The 21,693-nt window shown below is 44.7% G+C and overlaps 1 protein-coding gene across 2 annotated transcripts in view; it reads right to left on the minus strand.

Moving 5' to 3' along the window:
* Positions 1-21,693, minus strand: part of CDH3 (cadherin 3) — a 44,520-nt gene that overhangs the window by 12,209 nt on the left and 10,618 nt on the right. For both annotated transcript variants that reach the window (XM_029925112.1, XM_029925113.1), the window contains exons 3-9: positions 6,525-6,610; positions 5,318-5,443; positions 4,959-5,114; positions 4,722-4,866; positions 2,738-2,913; positions 1,946-2,074; positions 236-421 (exon numbers count right to left, since the gene is read on the minus strand). In XM_029925112.1, the coding sequence (XP_029780972.1) occupies positions 236-421; positions 1,946-2,074; positions 2,738-2,913; positions 4,722-4,866; positions 4,959-5,114; positions 5,318-5,443; positions 6,525-6,610 (1,004 nt within the window). The remainder of the gene's footprint in view (positions 1-235; positions 422-1,945; positions 2,075-2,737; positions 2,914-4,721; positions 4,867-4,958; positions 5,115-5,317; positions 5,444-6,524; positions 6,611-21,693) is intronic.

A 21,693-nucleotide genomic window follows, 5' to 3' on the forward strand; every position in this document is an offset into this window, starting at 1 on the left:
CATCAGTGACTCTCACATGTTTTAGGAATGGAGCCCCTGGCTAGGATTTAGTTTACACAAAGCAATACACTGACACAAGAGGGATGGGAAAGGGCGAGAAGCTACCGGGCTGGTGCCCTCCCTTGATGAATGGTTCAAAGTAGGAATCCTGAGGCAGAGGGTACCTCCTCCACTCCAAGGCTGCAGGCCTGACTGCCCCAGGTGTGACCCTTGTTCAAAACCCAAACCGACTCACCTCCCTGGTTGTCAGAACACCCTGGTTGCTCTCGGGGTCAGTGGTGATGGTAAAATGGTCCCCATCATCACCTTCCAAGATGCGGTAGGTGGTGCGCCACGCCGATGAGTTGGGGGCATCCAGATCAGTCACCGTCAGCCTCTGCACCTCATGGCCCACCATGTTCTCAGGCACCTGGGCCTCGTACTGTTGGTGTGGGGAGCACAGCACATTTAGATCAGAGACTGACCACCCGAAGACTGTTCTACTCTTCCCCAGCTATGAATCTTCCATGCAGTTCCATGGGAGCTCCCTGCTGCTCACTCTTTCTGGGACACTCAACCCACACACCAGGGTTTCTGGGTACACACAGATGCAGAATGTCCTGAGGGTCAGCTTCCCAACTTCTGGGACAGACCACAGGGATGTTGGGCCTGCTTTTCCTACATCCAGGGGCCTAATGCTCCGGTAATCTCACTGGTCTGGGTGCCCTAAACCCTGCCAAGTGTAGCCACCCATCTAGCTGAGATCAGAAAGGTATGAAGAAGGTGGCAAGAAGGACTACCTGTCTGATTGCTTTACGGCACTGACCAGGAACTTTTTTGGAAGTTCTGGAATAAGTGGTAAATGCTGAGAACTTAGCTGCTCAGAACACATTTTTAGTCAAGCCTAAAATAATACTTAGTAGCCAGAGTTATCTAAAGATGGAAGGGGGGTGGTGTCATCTTGATTGGCAATGAGTCCTCTGTCACTGGAGGTGTACAAAGCATTCCCTGGGTGGAAGTGGACAGGTATAGTGTGAGGCAAATTACAAGTTTTCTTTTTTTTAATTAAAAAATTTTTTTTAACATTTTATTAATTTTTGAGAGACAGAGAGAGACAGTGTGATCAGGGGAGGGGCAGAGAGAGAGGGAGACACAGAATCTGAAGCAGGCTCCAGGTTCTGAGATGTCAGCACAGAGCCGGATGCGGGGTTCAAACCTACAAACTGTGAGATCATGACCTGAGCCGAAGCTGGACGCTTAACCGACTGAGCCACCAAGGCGCCCCTACAAGTTTTCATATCAACTGGATTTTCTTCTTTTCTTCCTGCCTTCCTTCCTCCATTCATTCTCTCTGCCCCTCCCTCTCTCTCTTACTTTGTAAAGCAACCTCACCTCTACTTCCAATGTGGGGCTCACACTCATGATGCTAAGACCAAGAGTCACATGCTCCCCCAACTGAGCCAGCCAGGGGCCCCTCAACAAGGATTTTCATATTGAGCACTTATGTACCAGGAATTGTGTTATGAACTGTACATAGATTATTTCATTCAAAACTCAGAACAATCAGCAGGTATTACTATTATCTCCATTTCACAGATTAGGAAATGGGGCACAAAGAGGTTAGGCAGTTTGTCTCTGGTCCCACATCTAGTAAGTGGTGGGACAGCCTGGAAACAATGTGGATGATTTCCAGAGTTTCATGAGAAAGGAAAACCTCAGGGTAGTCTGGATGGCTCAGTCAGTGAAGTGGCTGACTCTTGATTTTGGCTCAAGTCATGATCTCATAGTTCAGGAGTCTAAGCCCTGCATGGGGCTCTGAGCTGACAGTGTGGAGCCTGCTTAGGATTCTCTGCCCCTCCCCTGCTCGTGTGCACACACTCTTTCTCTCAAAATAAAAAAACTTAGAAAAGAAAGAAAATGTCAGTCCTTCATCATTGGATGAGGAAAGGACTGAAATGACATTTACCTTCTGAGGCTCGAACACGGGAGCATTGTCATTGGCATCGAGGATTTCCACCATGGCCACTGCTGTGGTGGCAGAACCATTCCCATCCATGTCTGTTGCCTGGATGGTCAGTGTGTACTCAGGGACCCTCTGGGGAGGAAAGCAAAGTTCAGGCTGAGGGGTCCCTCTGCCTGGGCTCGCAGAGGCACAGCCCTGGGTGTATGTGAAGGAAGGGGAATGTTTCCCCCTCTCCCAGGGCTCTCTTGAATCCCTGCCCCATTGCTCACCCACTGCAGAAAAGAACAGAAGCAAAGGGTGGACGGGGAGAGGAAACACAGAACCAAATGGTTCTCCTGGGCCAATTGCAGGGTGGAGACTGGGCATTACCCCCTGACCCTGGGCTGATACAGAGTGGGAGCTTTGCGTGGGGATTTGGGTGAAGGTATTAATTAGGAAATAGTAGGCGACTTTAATATCCATGGAGCTAATTCTACTTTGTAGCACACAAGGGACAAATCTGGGCAATGTGCATGCTAAGTAAGCCATTCCGAGAGGAAATGAGAAAAGCAACAGAAAATATCAACGCTTGCATTTTACAGCTGCCTCCTCAGCCTTAACGAGATCACTTGGCAGCATGCCACTGGCCCGAGAGAGCTGTGGGGCATCAACATGGGAACAGCAGCAGCCTTTCCCCGCTGACTTGGATTCTCACGGTGCTGCCTTGGGCTTTGGGGGCGCGGCTTCTGCTCTTGAGCATCAGGCCCCAGCCTGAGCAAGCCTGGGTAGGTGGCATTTTCCCTAAGGGCCACTCACCTCCCGGTCCAGGCCACTGGAGATGACACTGATGGTACCCGTGCTCCGGTGGACGGTGAACATGAGGTCATGCGGGTCCTTTGGCTCTTGGCTATGGATAGAGTAAGCAACCACCCCATTGTAGGTGCTGATAGCATCATCCTCATCTGTGGCTGTCACCTGCATCACAGAAGTGCCTAAAGGGGAGAAGGAATGAGTGAGCACCCTTCTCTGCCAGCTCTGATGCCAGCCTTGCCTACTTCTAAAACCCTGAGAGGGTCTCCACCCTGCTCATCAGCTTGGACCCATCCTCTGCTTTGTGGCCGATTGCAAGGCGGTGTCCATTTTCCTTTCTCTGCTTCCTTCTTAGAAACAAACTCATTATCATTTTAAGCTGACCACAAAGCCTACCTGGAACAAATACTATTTCCCATCCCTTCTTTAGCTAGCTGTGGCCTTGAGATTAAACTCTGACAAATGGGATATACGACTTTGGGGGAAGTGTTTTTCTCAATGTGGGGCTTGTTCTTCCCATCTCCTTCCAGGTGTAATGGTTGGAGGTCCAGCAGCAACCACAAGGTGATCTTGGAAATAAAGCCCAAAGAGCAGAGCAGTGTGAGAGAAGGAGCCTTGATCTCCAACACTGCAAAGCGCCATTATAGTTTTGACTGACTACCTCTGGACCTCCTGAATATAAGGAGAAAATAAGGTTCCATCTCATTTAAGGTACTCTTTTTCTTTGGGGGATTTCTGTATTGGCAGCTTAACCAATTCACACTTCTCGAATTCTCCACAACTCAGAGAGGAAGGAAGAGGAGAACCCACCAGCACTGGTCTTTGAGGTCATTATGTGCTATATCTAATCTTCACATTTCTTTATGAGCGATATAATTCCCATTTTTAGATGTGAAGAATGAGGCTCAGAGGTCAAGAACTTGCCCAAGGTCACAGCAAAAGAGGTCACAAGTCAAGAGGCAAATCAAGATTCAAATCTAGATCTTTGTAGCTTAAAGCTAGTGGTTCCCAAACCTGAAGCTTCTGGGAAACTTTTAAACATACAGATTGCAAAATTAAGATCATCCTTATTTAGGGATCTTGGGATGGAATAGGGGAATCTGAATTTTTAAAGATTTTTATTTTTGTTTTTAAATTTTATTTTTTGAGAGAGAATATGTGCAAGTGGGGGAGAGTGTCAGAGGGGAGGGGAGAGAGGGAGAGGAAGAGAGAGAGAGAGAGAGAAATATATATATATTTTTTACATTTCTTCAATTTTGAGAGACAGGGAGAGACAGAGCACGAGAGGGGGAGGGGCAGAGAGAGAGGGAGACACAGAACGTGAAGCAGGCTCCAGGCTCCGAGCTGTCAGCACAGAGCCCGACGCGGGGCTCGAACCCACGAACTACGAGATCATGACCCCAGCTGAAGTCGGACGCTTAACCGACTGAGCCACTCAGGTGCCCTGAGAGAGAGAGAATCTTAAGCAGGCTCCATGCTCAGTCAGAGACAGGGCTCAATCCCACAACCCTGGGATCATGACCTGCGCTGAAATCAGGAGTGGGAGGCCCAACTACTGAGCCTCCCAAGCACCCTGGGAATCTGAATTAAAAAAAAAATTTTTTTTTAACATTTATTTTATTTTTGAGAGACAGAGAGACATATCATGAGCAGAGGAGGGGCAGAGAGAGAGGGACACAGAATCAGAAGCTGGCTCCAGGCTCTGAGCTGCCAGCACCGATCCCTACATGGGGCTTGTACCCATGAACTGTGAAATCATGACCTGAGCTGAAGTCAGGCGCTTAACTGACTGAGCCACCCAGGTGCCCTGGGAATCTGAATTTTTAAGATTATCCCAGGTGATTTGATGTATAGCCAAGGAAATCAGGTATGAAGGGTTTTTTCAGACTTCAAGGGTCTGGGCTGACCTCTAGATGGTTCTAGAAGTTGTGCCAAGGCAATGTCTGGGCCCAGCACACCTCTCTTCCTGCCCCCTCTCCAGTCCTCTTACCGGGTAGTACCCCTTCCAAGACACTCCCTCTGAAAACATCCTGGGTGAACTTGGGCTTGTGGTCGTTCTGGTCGGTTACAATGATGGAGATGTTCATGGGGTCTTCCACAGAGGCACCGTTCTCTGATACAGCATGGCCGAAGAGCTGTGGGTGCACAGGTCCAGGGTCAGCCCGGCCCCACCCTCACCGCCTGGGCATGGGGCCCTGCTTCTTGTTGGGTGCTCCAGGTTACCTACCTCATACTTCGCAATCTTCTCCCGGTCCAGCGGCTTATTCAATAACAACCAGCCTGTTTCCTTCTCTATGGTGAAGACACCCTCAGGGGGGCTGTCTGCTCCAGGCCCTGTGATGCTGTAGAAAATCTTGGTGCCTCTGTCCTTACTAGATTTGAGCTGGAAGCACAAGAAAATAGCAGCTGACAAAGGGACAAATCCCTCACGACTGCAACAAAAGTGGGGAGGGGTGAAGAGATGCTGCCTTGTCAGAAACTGTTCCCAGTACAGAGGCTTTCAGAAGCAAGAAACCTTAGAGTCAGGGCTTTGGATGAGGGTCCCTGCAGCCACCAGTGCCTCCCTAGGAGAAAGCACAGTCACACCTGATTCAGCTTCTGGGGGAAGGGACCCTTGCCATTCTCAGGGATAGATATCGGTGGAACCACCCATTCTCTCTTGTGTCTTCGCAAGGTACGGTAGGACGGGGAGATCTTCGATGCTTTCTTCTCCTGCAAGGAGAGAAGACGCCTTAACCCAGACCCGCAAATAGCTGGAAGATACGCAATATCCTCTCACTTACAAAAGTTAAGGGTAGGAAGACCTAAATAGATTTATTGCAAAAGTCACACTGAAAAGAATCCTATTTATTTATAAAGAACCGGTTAAATACACTAGAATATAACTATCTAGTGGAATTACTATACAACTCTAAACATTAGGAATGAATAAAAAAGAACAAGGTATACTATACTACAGTATAGTTTAGTATTTAATAACTTACATAATTATTATGTACCAACTTTTGTGTAAAAGTGTAGGAAAATAAGGCCATGTATTCATAATGGCTTACATATAAACAAAACCTATTTTTAAATGCAGAAAGAAGGTAAATACATGTGAATAGTATATTCTTTTGCATCAAAGAGAGGAGAAAAAAAGTATTTTTATATCTGCAAATATATAAAATGCACAATATATAATATAAATAAATATAGAATATAGAAATAAACTTCAGAAGGAAAACAACTGATAACAGTGATTATCTGTGTATTCTCCTGGAAAGGACATTAGATGGTAGATGCAAAGACACAAAGGGAGTTTATTCACTGTGTAACTGTTTACTATTTTAAAATTGTTGAAACACGTGGTTATATTAGTTATTCAAAAAATTAAAAGAAACAAAGAAATGTGGCTGAGTGCCTCAGGTCTGTCTTCCCAGAGGCTCATGGGATTGGTAGCCCTGTGTTGGATTCACTTTCCCTTGGGGTTTAGCAAGATGATACGGGAAAGAAGAAAAGGGTGGCGGGAAAGGGAATGGGACCAGCAAAATGAACCAGGCCATTGCTCACAAGGCAGTTCTTTGCCCCACTGGCCTGACTCTCTGTCGCCCCTAGTGGAAGGGCGCAGGCATTACTCTGCTTAAACCAGCAGCCACGCCCATAGGTGTGGGCAAACTGAGGGCTAACACAGCATCTTCTGAAGGGGTAACATGGTTCATAACCCAGCAACCTCGAACTTCTGGCCAGCAGCAAGCTGGGCATGCATAGATAATATCTTTCTTCTGCGTGGCAGGTGCACAGGGTGTTTTACCTGGATTGTTCTATCATTCAGCACAGCAAAGTCACCGTCAGTGCTAAGCAGGGCTGACTCTTGCCCAGGGCAGTCGTCGAAAATCACTGTGGGGAAGAGAGAAGCAGAGTATCATGAATAAGGGGGCTTCTGCGACCCTAGTGAAGACAACAGCCTCCTAGATCAAAGATGGTTTCAAGCCACTGCAGGAGACCTGGCTTGGTCTCCACTGTAATCAAGTATGAGTTTCAGATAGGGCTTCCAAAGTTGATCTCAAGAGGGAGGACCACATTGTGGTTTGTTGGCCAAACTCCTTTCTTTGTTCATGAGACCAAAGAATCAAGATCATATGCGTTCAGCAACATCAGCCCCAGGTGGCCTCAGGAGACATAGGGTTGACAGAAGGTCATGGTTGGAGGCAAGAAATATTCAGCATTTCAGAAGACCATGAGTCTACCTACATGCAATACGCATCCTGCTACACTGCTGCCCACACAGATCATTCTGGACAATCTATAGCTGTTTCAGTTTGTGATGAATCCTCCCTGCTTAGCCACCTTTTAAGTAAGTACTCTGAGGTGATAACTACCACTCACTAAGCCAGAGATTGGGCCCATTTCATCCTTACAAATACTTAACTAAGGTAGGTATTAGCTCCTTTTCAAAGATAAGAAAACTGAGGTTCAAAAGTCATAAGAGCCCAACTCCAAAGCATTCACTAGAGAGTACTTAAAACCAATGTTCTTACCCACCCTTCCTTGTGGCCAAGGCATGAGAAGAGGGTACCTGCTGAGGGCACACCCGGGCCCATCAGCACCTGCTCCAGCCCAGACACGGGTCTGTATTGTTTTCCTAGGCTGCAGCACAAGGACCACAGGGACAGTGCCATGCCACAGAGATGTCCACCTGAGGCCTCCCAACTGTCCTTTTTTGAAAAGTTGTCCTTTAGTCTCAGATGATGATGATGATTGTTTTTTTCTCCTCCTGCCTCCACCACTCCCTCCTTTATTTTTAAAATTTATTTATTTGGAGAGAGAGCGAGAGCATGCATGAGTGGGGACTGGGGCACAGAGAGAGAGAAAGAGAGAGAAAGAGAGAGAGAATCCCAAGCAGGCTCTGTACTGTAAGCATGGAGCTCAGTGTGGGGCTCGAACTCACAAACTATTAGATCAAGTGTCAGTCATTAACCCACTGAGCCACCTATGATGACTGTTTAAAAAAAAAATCCATCCTTGTGATACCTGGGTGGCTTGGTCGATTAAGCCTTCAACTTTGGCTCAGGTCATGATCTCAGGTTCCTGAGCTTGAGGCTCTATGCTAACAGCTCAGAGTCGCCTTCAGATCCTCTGTCCCCTTCTCTCTCTCTGCCCCTCTTCTACCCATTCTCTCTCTCTCTTGATCTCTCTCTTCGTTGGGGGCCTGGCTCTGGCTGGCTTAGTCTGTAGCACATGAGACACTTCATCTCAGGGCTGTGATTTTGAGCCCCACATTGTTTGTTGAGAGTACTTAAAAAAATCTGGGGTGTCTGGCTGGTTCAGTCAGTAGAGCATGTGACTCTTGAACATTTGGCATAAAAATTACTACATTTGGGGTAGAGATTACTTAGATAAGATCTGTTTAAGAAACCTTCCATAAAATAAGAAAAGGTAACAGATGAGTTTAACTACAAAACTAATGTGAACATGACAGTGTATTTAAACAGTATATAATATAAAAAAGAATTCTAAATTACAAGTATCCAGAATATAAAAACTCTAAAACTCAACAACAAACATTCCAAATAAAAAAAAAAAAAAAGAAAGAAGAAAAGAAAAGAAAAATGGGGGACAAAACATAAGAGTTTTAAATACAGAGAACAAACCGAGGGTTGCTGGAGGGGTTGTGGGTAGGGGTGATCTGCTAAACGGGTAAGAGGCATTCGGAGAGACTCTTGTTGGGATGAGCACTGGGCGTTACACACATGGGATGAGTCACTGTAATATATTTGTGAAATCATTACAGCATTATATGCTAACTAACTTGGGAGGTAAATTAAAAAATAAATAAGTAAATAAATTAAAGAAAAAAAGAAAAAAAGCAAAGGACCTGAAAAGACATTGGTCTAAAGAAGATATACAAAGAGCCAATAAGCATATGAAAAGATGCTCGGTATCACTAGTCATTAGGGAAATGTAAATCAGAATCACATTGTGGTACCACTTCACACCTGCCAGGAAAACAATTTTATTTTATTAAAAAGTTTTTTTTCATGTTTTATTTTTGAGGGAGGGAGAGAGAGAGAGAGAGAGAGAGAGAGAGAGAGACAGGGAGCGCATGCACGCGCGTGCAAGCAAGCAGGGGAGATACAAGGAGGAGGGGGACAGAGGATCCAAAACAGGCTCTGGGCTGACAGTAGAGAGCCTGATACGGGGCTCGAACCCACCAATGGTGAGTTGATGACCTGAGCTGAAGTTGGATACCCAGACACCCCTAGGAAAACTTTTTTTTTTTTTTAAAGGAAAAATAACAAGTACTGGCAGGGTGGGAAGAAAATGGAACCCTCCTGGATTAGGAATATGAAATGGTGTGATAACATTTGGTGGTTCCTCACAAGGTAAACAGAATTCCCGCAGGGTCCAGCAGTTCTACTATAACTGAAAGCAGGAGCACACACAGAAACTGTACACTAATTTCACAGCATCATTTTTCACAATAGCTGAAAGGTGCAAACCACCCAAGACGCCATTAAAATATGAAGAGATAAACAAAATGTGTTATATATACATGCAATGGAATGCTATTCAGCTTTCAAAAGTAATACAGTTCTGACACACGTACAATATGGATGAACCTTGCCAACATTAACCTAGGTGAAATAAGCCAGTCCCCAAAGGACAAATACTGTAGGATTCCATGTATATGAGGTATCTAGAATAGTTAACAGAGATAGAAAATTGCCCCTGGAGAAAGAGGCAAATGGGGAGTTACTGTTCAATGGTACAGAGCTTCTGTTGGAGATAATGAAAAAGTTCCGGAGATGGATTATGATGCCGGTTGCACAACACTGTGAATGTGCTTTAACGCCATTGAATTGTTTACTTTAAAATGGTTAAAACGGCCAATTTTAGGTAATGGATATTTTACCTCAACAAGAAAAAACAGCTGAAGTCTGATGTGGGAGTGTAAAACGGAACAGTATTTTGGAGAACTGTTGGGTGGTATTTACCGACGCTAAACATACACATTCCCCAGACCTGGCAATTCCCTTTTGCGGTAGAGACCCAACAAAAACACAGTCATCGGAAGGCATGTGTTACAATGTTCACAGCAGCACTGTTTCTAATAGTGAAAAACTGGAAACAGCCCAAAGGTCCATCAAGGGAGAACGGACAGAAACACTATGGTATATTCACATAATGAAATCAACCACAAGGACAGACAACAACATGGGTGAATCTTATAATGCTGAATAACAGAGGCTAGATGCAAGAGTGGACATAGGTATGATCACATTGACATGAGGTTCAAAGACAGGCACAACCAACTGAGGTGAAAGAAGTTAAGACATTGGTCATCTTTTGGAGCGAGGAGTCAGTGAATGGAAGGGAGAAGAGGGGAGGCTTAGAGGCGTACTGAGGTGCCTCCAGCTCCCCAGAGCCCAGTGCGAGCTTCCTAGAACCCAAGAGTCCATAGAGAGAGGCAGGATTCAGTTGGGGAAGGCTGGAATGTGCCTGTGACACAGAGAGAGATATTTAAAAATCAGACTTTCCCATTGACAAGGTCCCCCCTGAGGAGTGGTGGGCTGTGTGTGATATGCTTGGCCAGTAGGAGGAGAAAGTGGCATCTAGGCCTGAGTCAGCTCCAGAGGGCCCTGGAAACCATGAGACTCTCAAATCACCTTTTAGGATGACCCTGACCTTTGCCTCCTACAAACAGGGTAGTAGTGTCATCATCTGAGGAATTTGCTCTAGGGCTAAAAGGACCAGGAATGAGATGTGGCAAAGGTTAAATCACCTTAATATAGAGTAACAGTTACTCCATGGATTATTTATCCAACTATGCAAAATGGTATTTATCGTACAGTTTTAAAGTTATCTAGGGAAGTTCTTATGCTATGAAGTGAAAATAAGTAAGCAGAATATAGAAAGACCAATATAATATATGCAACTATGCACATTTTAAAAGTTTCGAAAGGGACACCTGGGTGGCTCAGTCAATTAAGTCTCCAACTTTGGTTCAGGTCGTGATCTCACAGTTCACGAGTTTGAGCCCCATATCAGGCTCTCTGCTGTCAGCGCAGAACCCGCTTCAGATCCTGACTCCCTCTCTCTCTCTCTCTCTGCCCCTCCCCCACTCGCACTCTCACTTTCAAAACATTAATATTTTTTAAAATAATAAAATAAAATAAAATACTGGAAGGAGGGACACCTGGCTGGCTCATTCAGTAGAGCACGTGACTTTTTTTAAAATTTGTTTTTGAGAAAGAGACACACAGTGTGAGCAGGGGAGGGGCAGAGAGAGGGAGACACAGAATCTGAAGCAAACTCTAGGCTCAAAGTCACTAATCTCAGGATCATGACCTGAGCCAAAGCCCAACACTTAACCAACTGAGCCACCCACGTGCCCCAAGCATGTGACTCTTGATCTTGAGATTGTGAGTTCAAGACCCTTGTTGGGTATAGAGATTACTTAAAACCAGTATGACTACTGTCCTTATAGGAGAAGGGAATATGAACACAGATACAGAGAGAAGACCCTGTAAAGACAAAGAAGATAGCCATCTACAAGCTAAAGAGAGAGGCCTCAAACAAAACCGACCTGGCTGACACCTTGCTTTGTGTTGTTTAAGCCTCCCAACCTGGGTTACTTTGTTACAGCACCCATAGCAAATGAATACAATATACACCATTCTTAGGACTCAAAAATCCCTCTGTTCCTGAATTACTACTAAAAGTTGACATTTAAATCTTTTTAATTTAAAATTCTATTTTAAGTAATCTCTACATCCAACGTGGGGCTCAAACTCACAACCCTGAGATCAAGAATCGCATGCTCCACCAGCCAAGCCAGCCAGGCACCCCAACCACTCATATTTTTAAAAAAAAAATTTTTAAGAGGAAAAAAAAGTGCTAAGTGTGAAGCCTGACACAGGGTTTGATCCCACAACTCCGGGATCATTCACTACCAGAGCCAAAATCAAAAGTCGGATGCCCAACCAACTGAGCCACTCAGGCACACCTATTTAATCTTCACCAAGCACCCTATGAAGTAGATTTAATGTCCATCTTCTAGAATGGAAAACTGAGAGGTTAAATGAATTCACTAAAGTTACATAGCTAGGAAACAGAGAAGCTAAAGGTGGTGTCCACATCTGTCACAGCCCAAGTCATTTTCTTAACCTCTAAGGTTTATCCTTCTGATACACCTAAGACTTAGCATCTTTTCCCACCTCCCATTACCACTTCTCCTTCTCCAACTACTGAAATAGCAGCCTGATTTTTGGATGCCCAATGAGGCACTGTGAAGTTTGGAGAAAAGCACTACACTTGGAGGAAGTAATAATACTTCTCTTACAGGACTGATGTGAGGACTGAATGGGAATACAAGTAATGGTCTGACAGAATGGGTCAGGGTCTGCTGTTGATGTAGTTATTGGACACAGAGACCCTTGTAAGTACTGACATAACTTGCTTGGAGCTCCTGGGTAAGGCACTTGAATTCTCTGGGTCCCAGAATCAATTGTTTGCTGAAGCTTTGGGCCTGAGGCCAGGGTTCCCCTGGTTTGAAAGGAGAAATGCATATGCTACTAGAGAGTTATTCAAGAGGAGTACTGGGGTGGCTGGGTTGGTTAAGTATCTGACTCGACTATGGCTCAGGTCATGATCTCAGAGTATTGCAATCAAGCCCCATGTCTGGCTCTGCACTGACAGCATGGAGCATACTTAGGATTCTTTTTGTCTCTGTCTCTGTCTCTCTCTCACTCAAAATAAATAAACTTAAAAAAAAAAAAAAAAAAGAGCAGTAGGACCAAACACACTTGACCTTGATGTAATGAGAGTAAGAAAAGCTTAAAAGGAATACCTAAAACTCCTCTGGTGATTCAGCACTCCCGCCTGCCTGATGTGTTACAGATGCATACAAAGATCCCACAAAACTCTCAGTTGGAAACATCAAGATATTGATGCATCCGTTGAAACAACTTATTAGGAATTTAGGTTCTGTCATTTGGAAGATGGAAATTAGACTTTACAGAGCCATTTATAACACCAAACTTAGGGCACCTGGGTGGCTCAGTAGGTTAAGCAACTGACTTTGGCTCATGTCATCAAGGCTCATGAGTTTGAGACCCACACCATTCTCTCTGCTGTCAGCATGGAGCCTGCTTTGCATCCTCTGTCTCCCCCGCCCCCAAGTTTGCACTGTCTTAAATAAATGTTTTAAATAAACATTTAAGATAAAAGTCTAAACTACAAATTTGTGAACGCCAAGAGCTTACATGGATTCTTATACCACATGAGGAAACGGAGGTTCAGAGCGGAGGTGACAGCCCAAGGTTATGCAGCTAGTGAGCGGCAGTGGAGTTAGAATCCAGGAGAGTCCAATTCTAAAGCTAGGTCCCTCTTGTTCATTCAAGAGCTAGCTGAGTGCTTCCTATGTGCCCAATTTTCTTCTAGAAACTAGGGATGGGGGCACCTGGGTGGCTCAGCTGGTTAAGCCTCCAACTTCAGCTCAGGTCAGATCTCACGCTCGTGGGTTCGAGCCCCGCGTCAGGCTCTGTGCTGACAGCCAGCTCAGAGCCTGGAGCCAGCTTCCAGTTCTGTGTCTCCTTCTCTCTGCCCCTCCCCCTCTCATGCTTTGTCTCTCTCTGTATCAAAAATAAACAAAACATTAAAAAAATTAAAAAAAAGAAACTAGGAACGCATCGGGAAACAAGTTGTCCTCAAGTACCTTGATTTTTTAAAAAAATTTTTTACATGTCTATTTGAGAGAGCAAGAAAGCAAGCATGAGTGGGGGAAGGGGCAGAGAGAGAGAGAGACAGACGGACAGAAAATCCCAAGCAGGCTCTGTGCTATTAGTGCAGAGCTCGACTCAGGGCTCAATCAAACAAACGTGAGATCCTGGCCTGAGCTGAAATCAAGAGTTGGACACTTAATCGACTGAGCCACCCAGGCACCCCTCAAGTACCTTTAAGTATAGGATACTGCTTCCTGTCCAAAAATCACCTTTCTTCAGCTAAAGTAATCAACAATGTATTGATTATAATAGCAAACTCGATACAATCCAAATGTCCACCAATAAGAGATTAACTTTATGTTATCACAACTATACAAGAGAACACTATGCAGCAACAAAAAAGCTATATATGAGGAGGCATTTCCTACATATTGATATGGAAAGCTTTCTAAGACATATAATTAATTTTAAAAGAGAGATATACAGATCAATACAGTTTTTGCTAACATAAGTATTTTTAACTGTGTTTGGAAAAAAAAAAAACCTTTGGAAGGAGACCCCTAAACTGGGCTTACAGGGGGAAAAAACTAACAGATAGGGAAGAGGGATGAGACTTTTAACTGTACCCTCTTCTGAATTCTGACCTGCATGAATGCATTATTCACCGCTGATAGAAAAAAAAAAAAGAAAAATTAAGTCACTTTTCCTATACATTTTTCAAATATTTATTTTTGAGAGAGAGACAGAGTCGAGCATCAGTGGGGCGGGAAGGAGGGAGAGAGAGAGAGATCGAGATAGAGATCAAGATCGAGATCCAAAGCAGGCTCCAGGCTCTTGCGCTGTCATCACAGAGCCAGATGCAGGGCTTGAACTCATGGACTGTGAGATTATGACCTGAGGCAAAGTCAGACACTTAACTGACTGAGCCGCCCAGGTACCCCTTCTATTCATTTAAAAAAAATTTTTTTTTTTGAGAGAGTGCACGTGCTTGTACAAAAGGGATAGGGGCAGAGAGAGAGGAGGACAGAGGATCTAAAGTGGTCTATACTGACAGCAGGGAGCCTGATGTGGGGCTTGAACTCATGAATCGTGAGATCATAACCTGAGCCAAAGTCGGAGCTTAACCTACTGAGCCACCCAGGCGCCCTACACTTTTCCCATTCTTAAAACAGCCTTCTTCCTAAGGTTAGGTCTTCAGCTGGCAGAGGGCTGGCCAGGTACGTCTGCCAGCTGGTCCCCTTAACCACAGTCTAGGAGCTTTCCAATCCTCTCCTACCAGGTTACCCAGCCAGAGGCTAATGGATTCACTCCCCTATAAGAAGCCTTAATCCCCCAAACTCTACAAGGTGCCAGGAACACAGAAACCCTCTCCCTATTTTCTGCAAAATCTGCCCTGCCCCCAAAAATGTACAAAACACTTCAGTGTTTGCTGGCACATTTCCATTATCATATATTTCTGCTTATTTATAGTTGGGCTGTCCATCTATTCTTAGACAGGACAGTGACAACAATCAAGGAGAAGTCAGCAGCCATGCACTCAGAGCGTACGTGCCTCCCAGTCAGGCTGCATACTTCAGTTGCATCAGAGGGCCCGGCCCGATTGGCTCTAACCTGCATTCAGTTAGACACAGAGCACAACCAACGGGCAGGAGTCAGGCAAGCAGGAGCAAGCTTCAACCCACTCTGCCCGAGACACCCGGCTAAGTGTTTTCTTATCCAAATCCTCAGAAAATAACCTGCAAAGTGGCTATTACTGCCCCCATTCTGACAAGTCAGGAAACCAGAGGCTGCCTGGAATTGAAGGGCCTTAGGAAGAGGCTTCAGAAGTAAAGTATCCGAGGCCCCACAAGTAGGAAGCAGTAGGACCAGATTTCAAACCCTAAAGGCAAGTAAATGATGAAGAGCATGGGACTTCAAGTCCGAAAGACTTGGGCTCAAATTCATATTGTGAGTATATGGAACCGGTTTCTTCATCTAAAAATGGAAATACTACTACTTAACTTGTAAGGTTTGGGGGAGGATTAAGTAAGATAATGTTTGTAAAGCACTAAGCACGATGTCTGGCCCACAGGAAGCACTCAGTACACCTCTAACTTACTCACAGCTAATCTACATTTCTGATTCCAACTCTGGGCCTCTCCCCACACCAGACAGAAACCACTAGCTACAGCCAAATGCTATACCTGAGGAACGGAGCACCAAAGCAAGGAGGGGATACCAGGACCAGAGAGCCTCAGAGGGAGCTGGCTCAGTCTGCATTTGGAGAGGACTGTGTTGGAGGGGTGTCCATGATTTATTGGGGACCTCACAGACAAGCTCAACTGCCCAGTAAACTTGCGCAGGCACCTGTGGGAACACGAACAGTGTTTTTCTGCAAGTCATGAGTCACAGAGAGGCTGGTAAATGGTAAGCCCTAGGGTAAATCATTACAACTTCCTCCCAAATGTTTCCTGGCACCACTGGCTTGTATTACTGGTTTCAAAATGGAATTGATCTGAAACCAGGTCTCATCATCACTCATCCCCTTCTACCCCACCTTGTAACAGCTCGTGAAGTAAGCGGATTGCCATTCCTGACTGCAGCCTAGCTTCACAAGGCCACACGTCTTGGCCAAGTCATGGGGGCATGAACGGACTTGTGTCCGGCTCTCTCTGGGGCAAGCTGGTGAGCACTGAGGAGCACACGGGGCAACAGTTCAGATCCCAATACTGGAAAAGACACCTCAACACAGCTCTTCCGCACCCACCCGGGACCTTAAAGTCATTTGACCGTGTTAGACGCAAGGGCTTCTGAATCACAAAGTCAATGAACCTGATGGGGAGTTCAGTATTTCTACCAATATAAATTGATAGCTTTCAGCCCTGAGCTTAAGTACACAAATCCTAGAATATTGTTGGGGAAGGGAGTTACAAACTTGAGACTGCTTCCAGAGAAATAACTAAAAAATCAAGAGCTCTGTGTATCTACACTATATAGAAAGACATCCAAGGGAACCAGGAGTCCGTGGCCTGTGCTCAAAACTCCTCTCTCAAGACCATCCTGCCAAGCCCGGCCTCAGATTCTGAACTGGCACCTCTATACACATTGGGCAAGAAGAGTAGAGTCCCTTGGGGTAAAAGAATTGTTGAAAAGGTAAAGTTTTTTTTTTGTAATATTTATTTTTTAATGTAATTTTTTAAATGTTTATTTCTGAGAGAGAGAGAGAGACATAGTGCAAGCAAGGGAGGGGCAGAGAAAGAGGGAGACACAGAATCCAAAGGAGGCTCCAGCCTCTGAGCTGTCAGCACAGAGTCCAATGTGGGGCTTGAGCCCACGAACCACAAGAACATGACCTGAGCTGCAGTCGGACACTTAAAAGACTGAGCCACCCAGGTGAGCCAAAAGAAAGCCTTTTAAATAGACTTATAGGACCTGATGGATACAGGGCTAAGAATCCATTCCAGGCCAGCTTTCAGGTTGGAATTGCCTAGACACCTCCAAACTGCCAAGGGAACACCTGGAAGGGCAGAAGCTGGTCTTCTCGGCCATGACTTGCAGGCACTCTGCAGTCCCAAAGTCCGACCTTCCCGTGTGTCCACAAAATAAAACCACCCATCTCTCAGGGAATATGCCCTTCAGGTGATCAATCTTAACCAGTTTCCCTGCTGATCTTTGGGCATTTTGACTAGTTTTAAAGAATTGCAGCCCAAAGGAAGCTTGTGGGGGATGGAAGAGAGATAATCAAGTATCCACTCTGGCTTGGCTTAGGGACAGATTTAGTTCATAAAGCAAACAAACATGTGCTCATGGCTGTCACCGCTTTCTGAGGTTAAGTATGCAAAACTGCCTTGAAAAAAAGATTCTGGCATTTTCCTGAGTAAAATTACATATAGGAAAAAAGTTCACTAAGAAATACAAATAAAAAGAAGAGGTGCTGTGGAATACTTTGGAAACAAGTGCTGCTATATACTATGAGAGGGTAGGGGAGTGTAAATTGGCACAACCTTTTCGTCAATTAAGAAGCTTTAAACAAGCCTTTTGACCCAGGAATTGTGCCAAAAATCACCCCAGACAGGACAAAGCCATACCTGCAATTATGTCCATAACTGTTGCTCAAATTGTGTAAAAAAAAAAAATGGGGGCACCTGGGTGGCTCAGTTGGGTGTCAGACTTCAGCTCAGTTCATGATCTTGCAGTTCATGGGTTTGAGTCCTGGGGTCGGCTTTGTGTGGACAGCTCAGAGATTGCAGCCTGTTTCAGATTCTGTGTCTCCCTCTCTCTCTCTGCCCCTCCCCTGATCATGCTCTCTCTCTTTCTCCCTCTCAGAAATAAACATTTAAAAAAATTGTAAAAAAAAAAAGTCAGCCTCAACAACTTAACGTTAAACACAATTGTGTACCACTGTCACTCAAAGGTCTCATCTACAGCATTGAATGTCATAAAAGAAAACCTATGGTGGTGGTGGTGGGATGCCTGGTGGCTCAGTCAGTTAAACTTTGGACTCTGGCTGGGGTCATGATCTCACAGTTTATGAGTTCGAGCCCAGCAGAGGGCTCACTGCTGTCAGCACAGAGCCTGCTTCAGATCCTCTCCCTCCCCCCCAACCCCTGATCTGCAATCTCAGTCTCTCAAAGTAAATAAACATTTTTTTAAGTTAAAAAAAAAAAAGGGGGGGGTGCCTGGGTGGCTCTGTCAGTTAAGCATCCAACTTCGGCTCAGGTCATGATCTCACAGTTCATGAGTTCAAGCCCTGCGTTGGATTCTGTGCTGACAGCTCAGAGGCTGGAGACTGTCTTTGGATTCTGTGTCTCCCTCTCTCTCTGACCCTCCCCTGCTCACCCTGTCTCTCCAAAATAAATAAAAAACATTAAAAAAAAAAAAAAGAAAAAAGAAAACCTATAGGGTACCTGGCTGGCTCAGTAGGAAGCAGGTGTAACTCTTGACCTTGCGCTCTTGAGTTTGAGCCCCACACTGGGTGTAGAGATTACCCCAATGAATAAATAAATAAAAACTACAAAAAAAAAAAAAGAATATCTATTAAGGAAAAACACTGCTCTGCTCAAGAGAAAAAACCAAAAACCAGTCTCAAAACAGCTATCTATTTATTTATTTTTAGTAATCTCTACACCCAACACAGGGTCAAACTCACAACCCAGAGATTTAGAGTCCCAGGCTTTTCCAAATTGGCCAGCCAGGTACATACAAGCAGCCATTCATATTTTGACAATCATAACATAAAATATTAGTATTTTTATACTTGTAAAAGAGACAGGGAAATGGGGGAAGAAAAGACACAGGAAGAGAATGGGGCTGAGCCTTGGCACCAGCAAGGTGGCCTAGCCCTCCCCAGAACCAATGATCCCAGAAGCAAAAGAAACCAAGATGGTGGAGGGCCAAGATGGTGGACACGCCAAAAAGTCCAGCACTGTGCTAGAATGGAAGTGCTTGGTGAAAGGCATTTGAATGTGGTTGTGAGTGCAGCAGAGGCGTTACACGGCCAGCCAGTTCCTGGACGACAGCATGGCCCTGACAGAGTGTCGCCACATCTGGCAGAGAGCCCCCTCAATGCACCACTCATCCTGGACCTGGATCTTCCAGCAGATGGGGCTGATGGAGCTTTAAAGGCCTCAGCATGGAGCCCTTCCCCCACCCTCCCAAGAGGAAGAGGAAGAAGAAGAGGAAGCTGGATTGTTAGGGAAGCAGGGCTGGAGGGCAGCCAAGGAGTGGAACTCGGGCCCTCTCTCAGATCAGACATTAGTGAACACTGGGTTAGGAAAACCGACCTGGAAGATCTATTGACAATGTGCATTTGAAACAACAAAGGTCCTTTATGGATGTGGGGCTTCCATTTCCGTTATCTTACAGTTTTTCCATAGTTACACGTTTTTGATTTGCTATGAGAATGAGATGTCCTGATTGTCCCCTCCTCTGACTAGAAAAGCTGTATAATAACCCCATATTGTTGAGGAGAAAACATTTATTTCTAGGGAAGTTCCCTTTGCCTTTCTGTTGAAAAGTCTGCAAAGAGCTGCATTACTCAGGCTCCTCCTGACCCTTGGGAGTGGGGCGGGAGAGGGGCGTGCGGGGGTGGGGGTGTCCTCCCTTAAAATCTGCAGAGGGAAACTCAAGCTGGGCTGTACTCCACAGCACCCTGGAGATTGGAACAGGGCTGACTCAAAATTCAGCATGGGGTGTGCTGTCTGGCTTACTGATTCCCACCCTCAATGACCACACCAGAACAGAGATCCTGGTGATCACTTTGGGATATCTGGGATAGCAATGACGGGTCTGGTGGCTAAAAGCATTGGTTCCCAAACATAGCTGAATGGTTCCCCTGGAGAATTTTTTAAATATCCAGATCCCCGACTTCCAGTCCAGCCATTACTTCTTCTGAATCAGTTTCTGGAGGTAATCTTGGGAAGACAGGTTATTGGCTTTAAAAAGTTTCTGGACCACCTGGGTGGCTCAGTCAGTTAAACATCTGGCTTGGCTCAGGTCATGATCTCGCAGTCTGTGAGTTCAAGCCCTGTGTCAGGCTCTGTGCTGATAGCTCAATGCCTGGAGCCTGCTTCATAATCTGTGTCTCCCTCTCTCTCTGCCCGTACCCTGCTCTCACCTCTCTCACTCTCTCAAAGGCAAATAAACATTTTTAAAAAATTTTTAAAAGTTCCTAATTGTCTCATTTATTTCTCTGAAATAGGTCAATTGGAATGTCTTTTTGAGGGCATTTCAAAAGATGTGATCTAGATTTCAAATATCCAGATCCTTCCTCTTAACAACACATGTATCTGTTTATTCAGTATCTCCCCCTGGATGTTTTAAAGGTGTCTTGAAATCAATGTGTCAAAATGCAAATCCATGATTCTTACTCATGGCCCAAATATGGTTATTTTCCATGGTCTCCCAGAGAAATAACATATCATGCCTGTAAGCACTCAAATCCAAAATCTGGGTCTCAGAAGCAGCTCGGTCTGGGTCTAGAGTACCTGGGCTCAAATTTTGGCTCCACCACCAACTGTGGGCAAATTTGTTTCCTCATCTATAAAATTGGATGATGCTAACAATATCTATGTCAGTTACATGAGTTAATACTTAGCACAGTGCCTGGCATATGGTTAGCTGAATGATCGTCTTCCATGATCATTTCTCCTTCAGACTTTCCTTCCAAGTCAATCACCAAGACTCAGTATGCTCTTCATCTCTACTCATGCTATGTTAGTATAGACTGCATCATATTTAGCCTAAATGAGTGCAAAAATCTCCATTTTTAAAGAAAGGATCTTTTAAAAATGCAACAAATGATACATTTGGGAAAATGAAATAAGATCACTTCCTTGTTTGAAACTCATGAATGGTGTGCCATTGTTCTTAGGATAAAAAAAAATTTAGTGTGCTCACATTCTGTTTCCACTGTCTAGCCACATTAGTAGTCTCCTTAAATGCAGCATAACCCCCTTATCACAGGACCTTTGCACATGCTGCCCCCCCACTGCCTAGAACAGTGTCTCCCTACACTCTCACTCAAGTTTATTCAGTTAATTCCCAACATCTTTCAGATCCCAAAGCGGATTACTTTCTCAGGGAAGTTCTATGTAACTTTCTGCCATATAATTCATTACAACTGTAATTATATGTTTACTTGTTATCTAATTGCCTATCTCCCTTAATACTCTCAATATATGACCACAGGCAAATGACTATGTTAGAATTTGCTTATCTCTGTATCTCAACACTTAGCTCAGGGCCTGGTACAAAAGTAGGTGTTCAGTAATTGTGAAATGAACTATCAAAGTCCTTTGACCTAGCAATTTTGCTTCCAAGAATGCATTCTATTTTTTTTTAAATTAACGTTTACTTATTTTTGAGAAAGAGAGAGAGCATAAGCAGGGGAGGAGCAGAAAGAGAGGTGGGAAGAGGATCCAAAGCAGGCTTCGTGTGGTCAGCAGAGAGCCACCCAGGGGCCCCTAAGAATGTATTCTAACTACTGGAATATGTATCAACTGTTCCATAATACTGCTATTATTACCACTGCTAACACCTAGACATTTATTTACTAAATGTTTCTTCATATGCTAATTCATTTAATCCTTACTAGAGCCTTATCAAATCCTCATCATTATCCCTATTTTACAGGTAAGCAAACTGAGGCATAGACTAGTTAGTAGCTAGTATGTAGATTAACAGATTTAACCCAGGCACTGTACACTACACATTATAATACTGTTATATTTTATGCAAACTTCAACTGCAGAAATTTGAAATGATACCATAAATATC

This window comes from Suricata suricatta, chromosome 16, assembly GCF_006229205.1.
Source record: "Suricata suricatta isolate VVHF042 chromosome 16, meerkat_22Aug2017_6uvM2_HiC, whole genome shotgun sequence".
NCBI lineage: Eukaryota > Metazoa > Chordata > Mammalia > Carnivora > Herpestidae > Suricata > Suricata suricatta.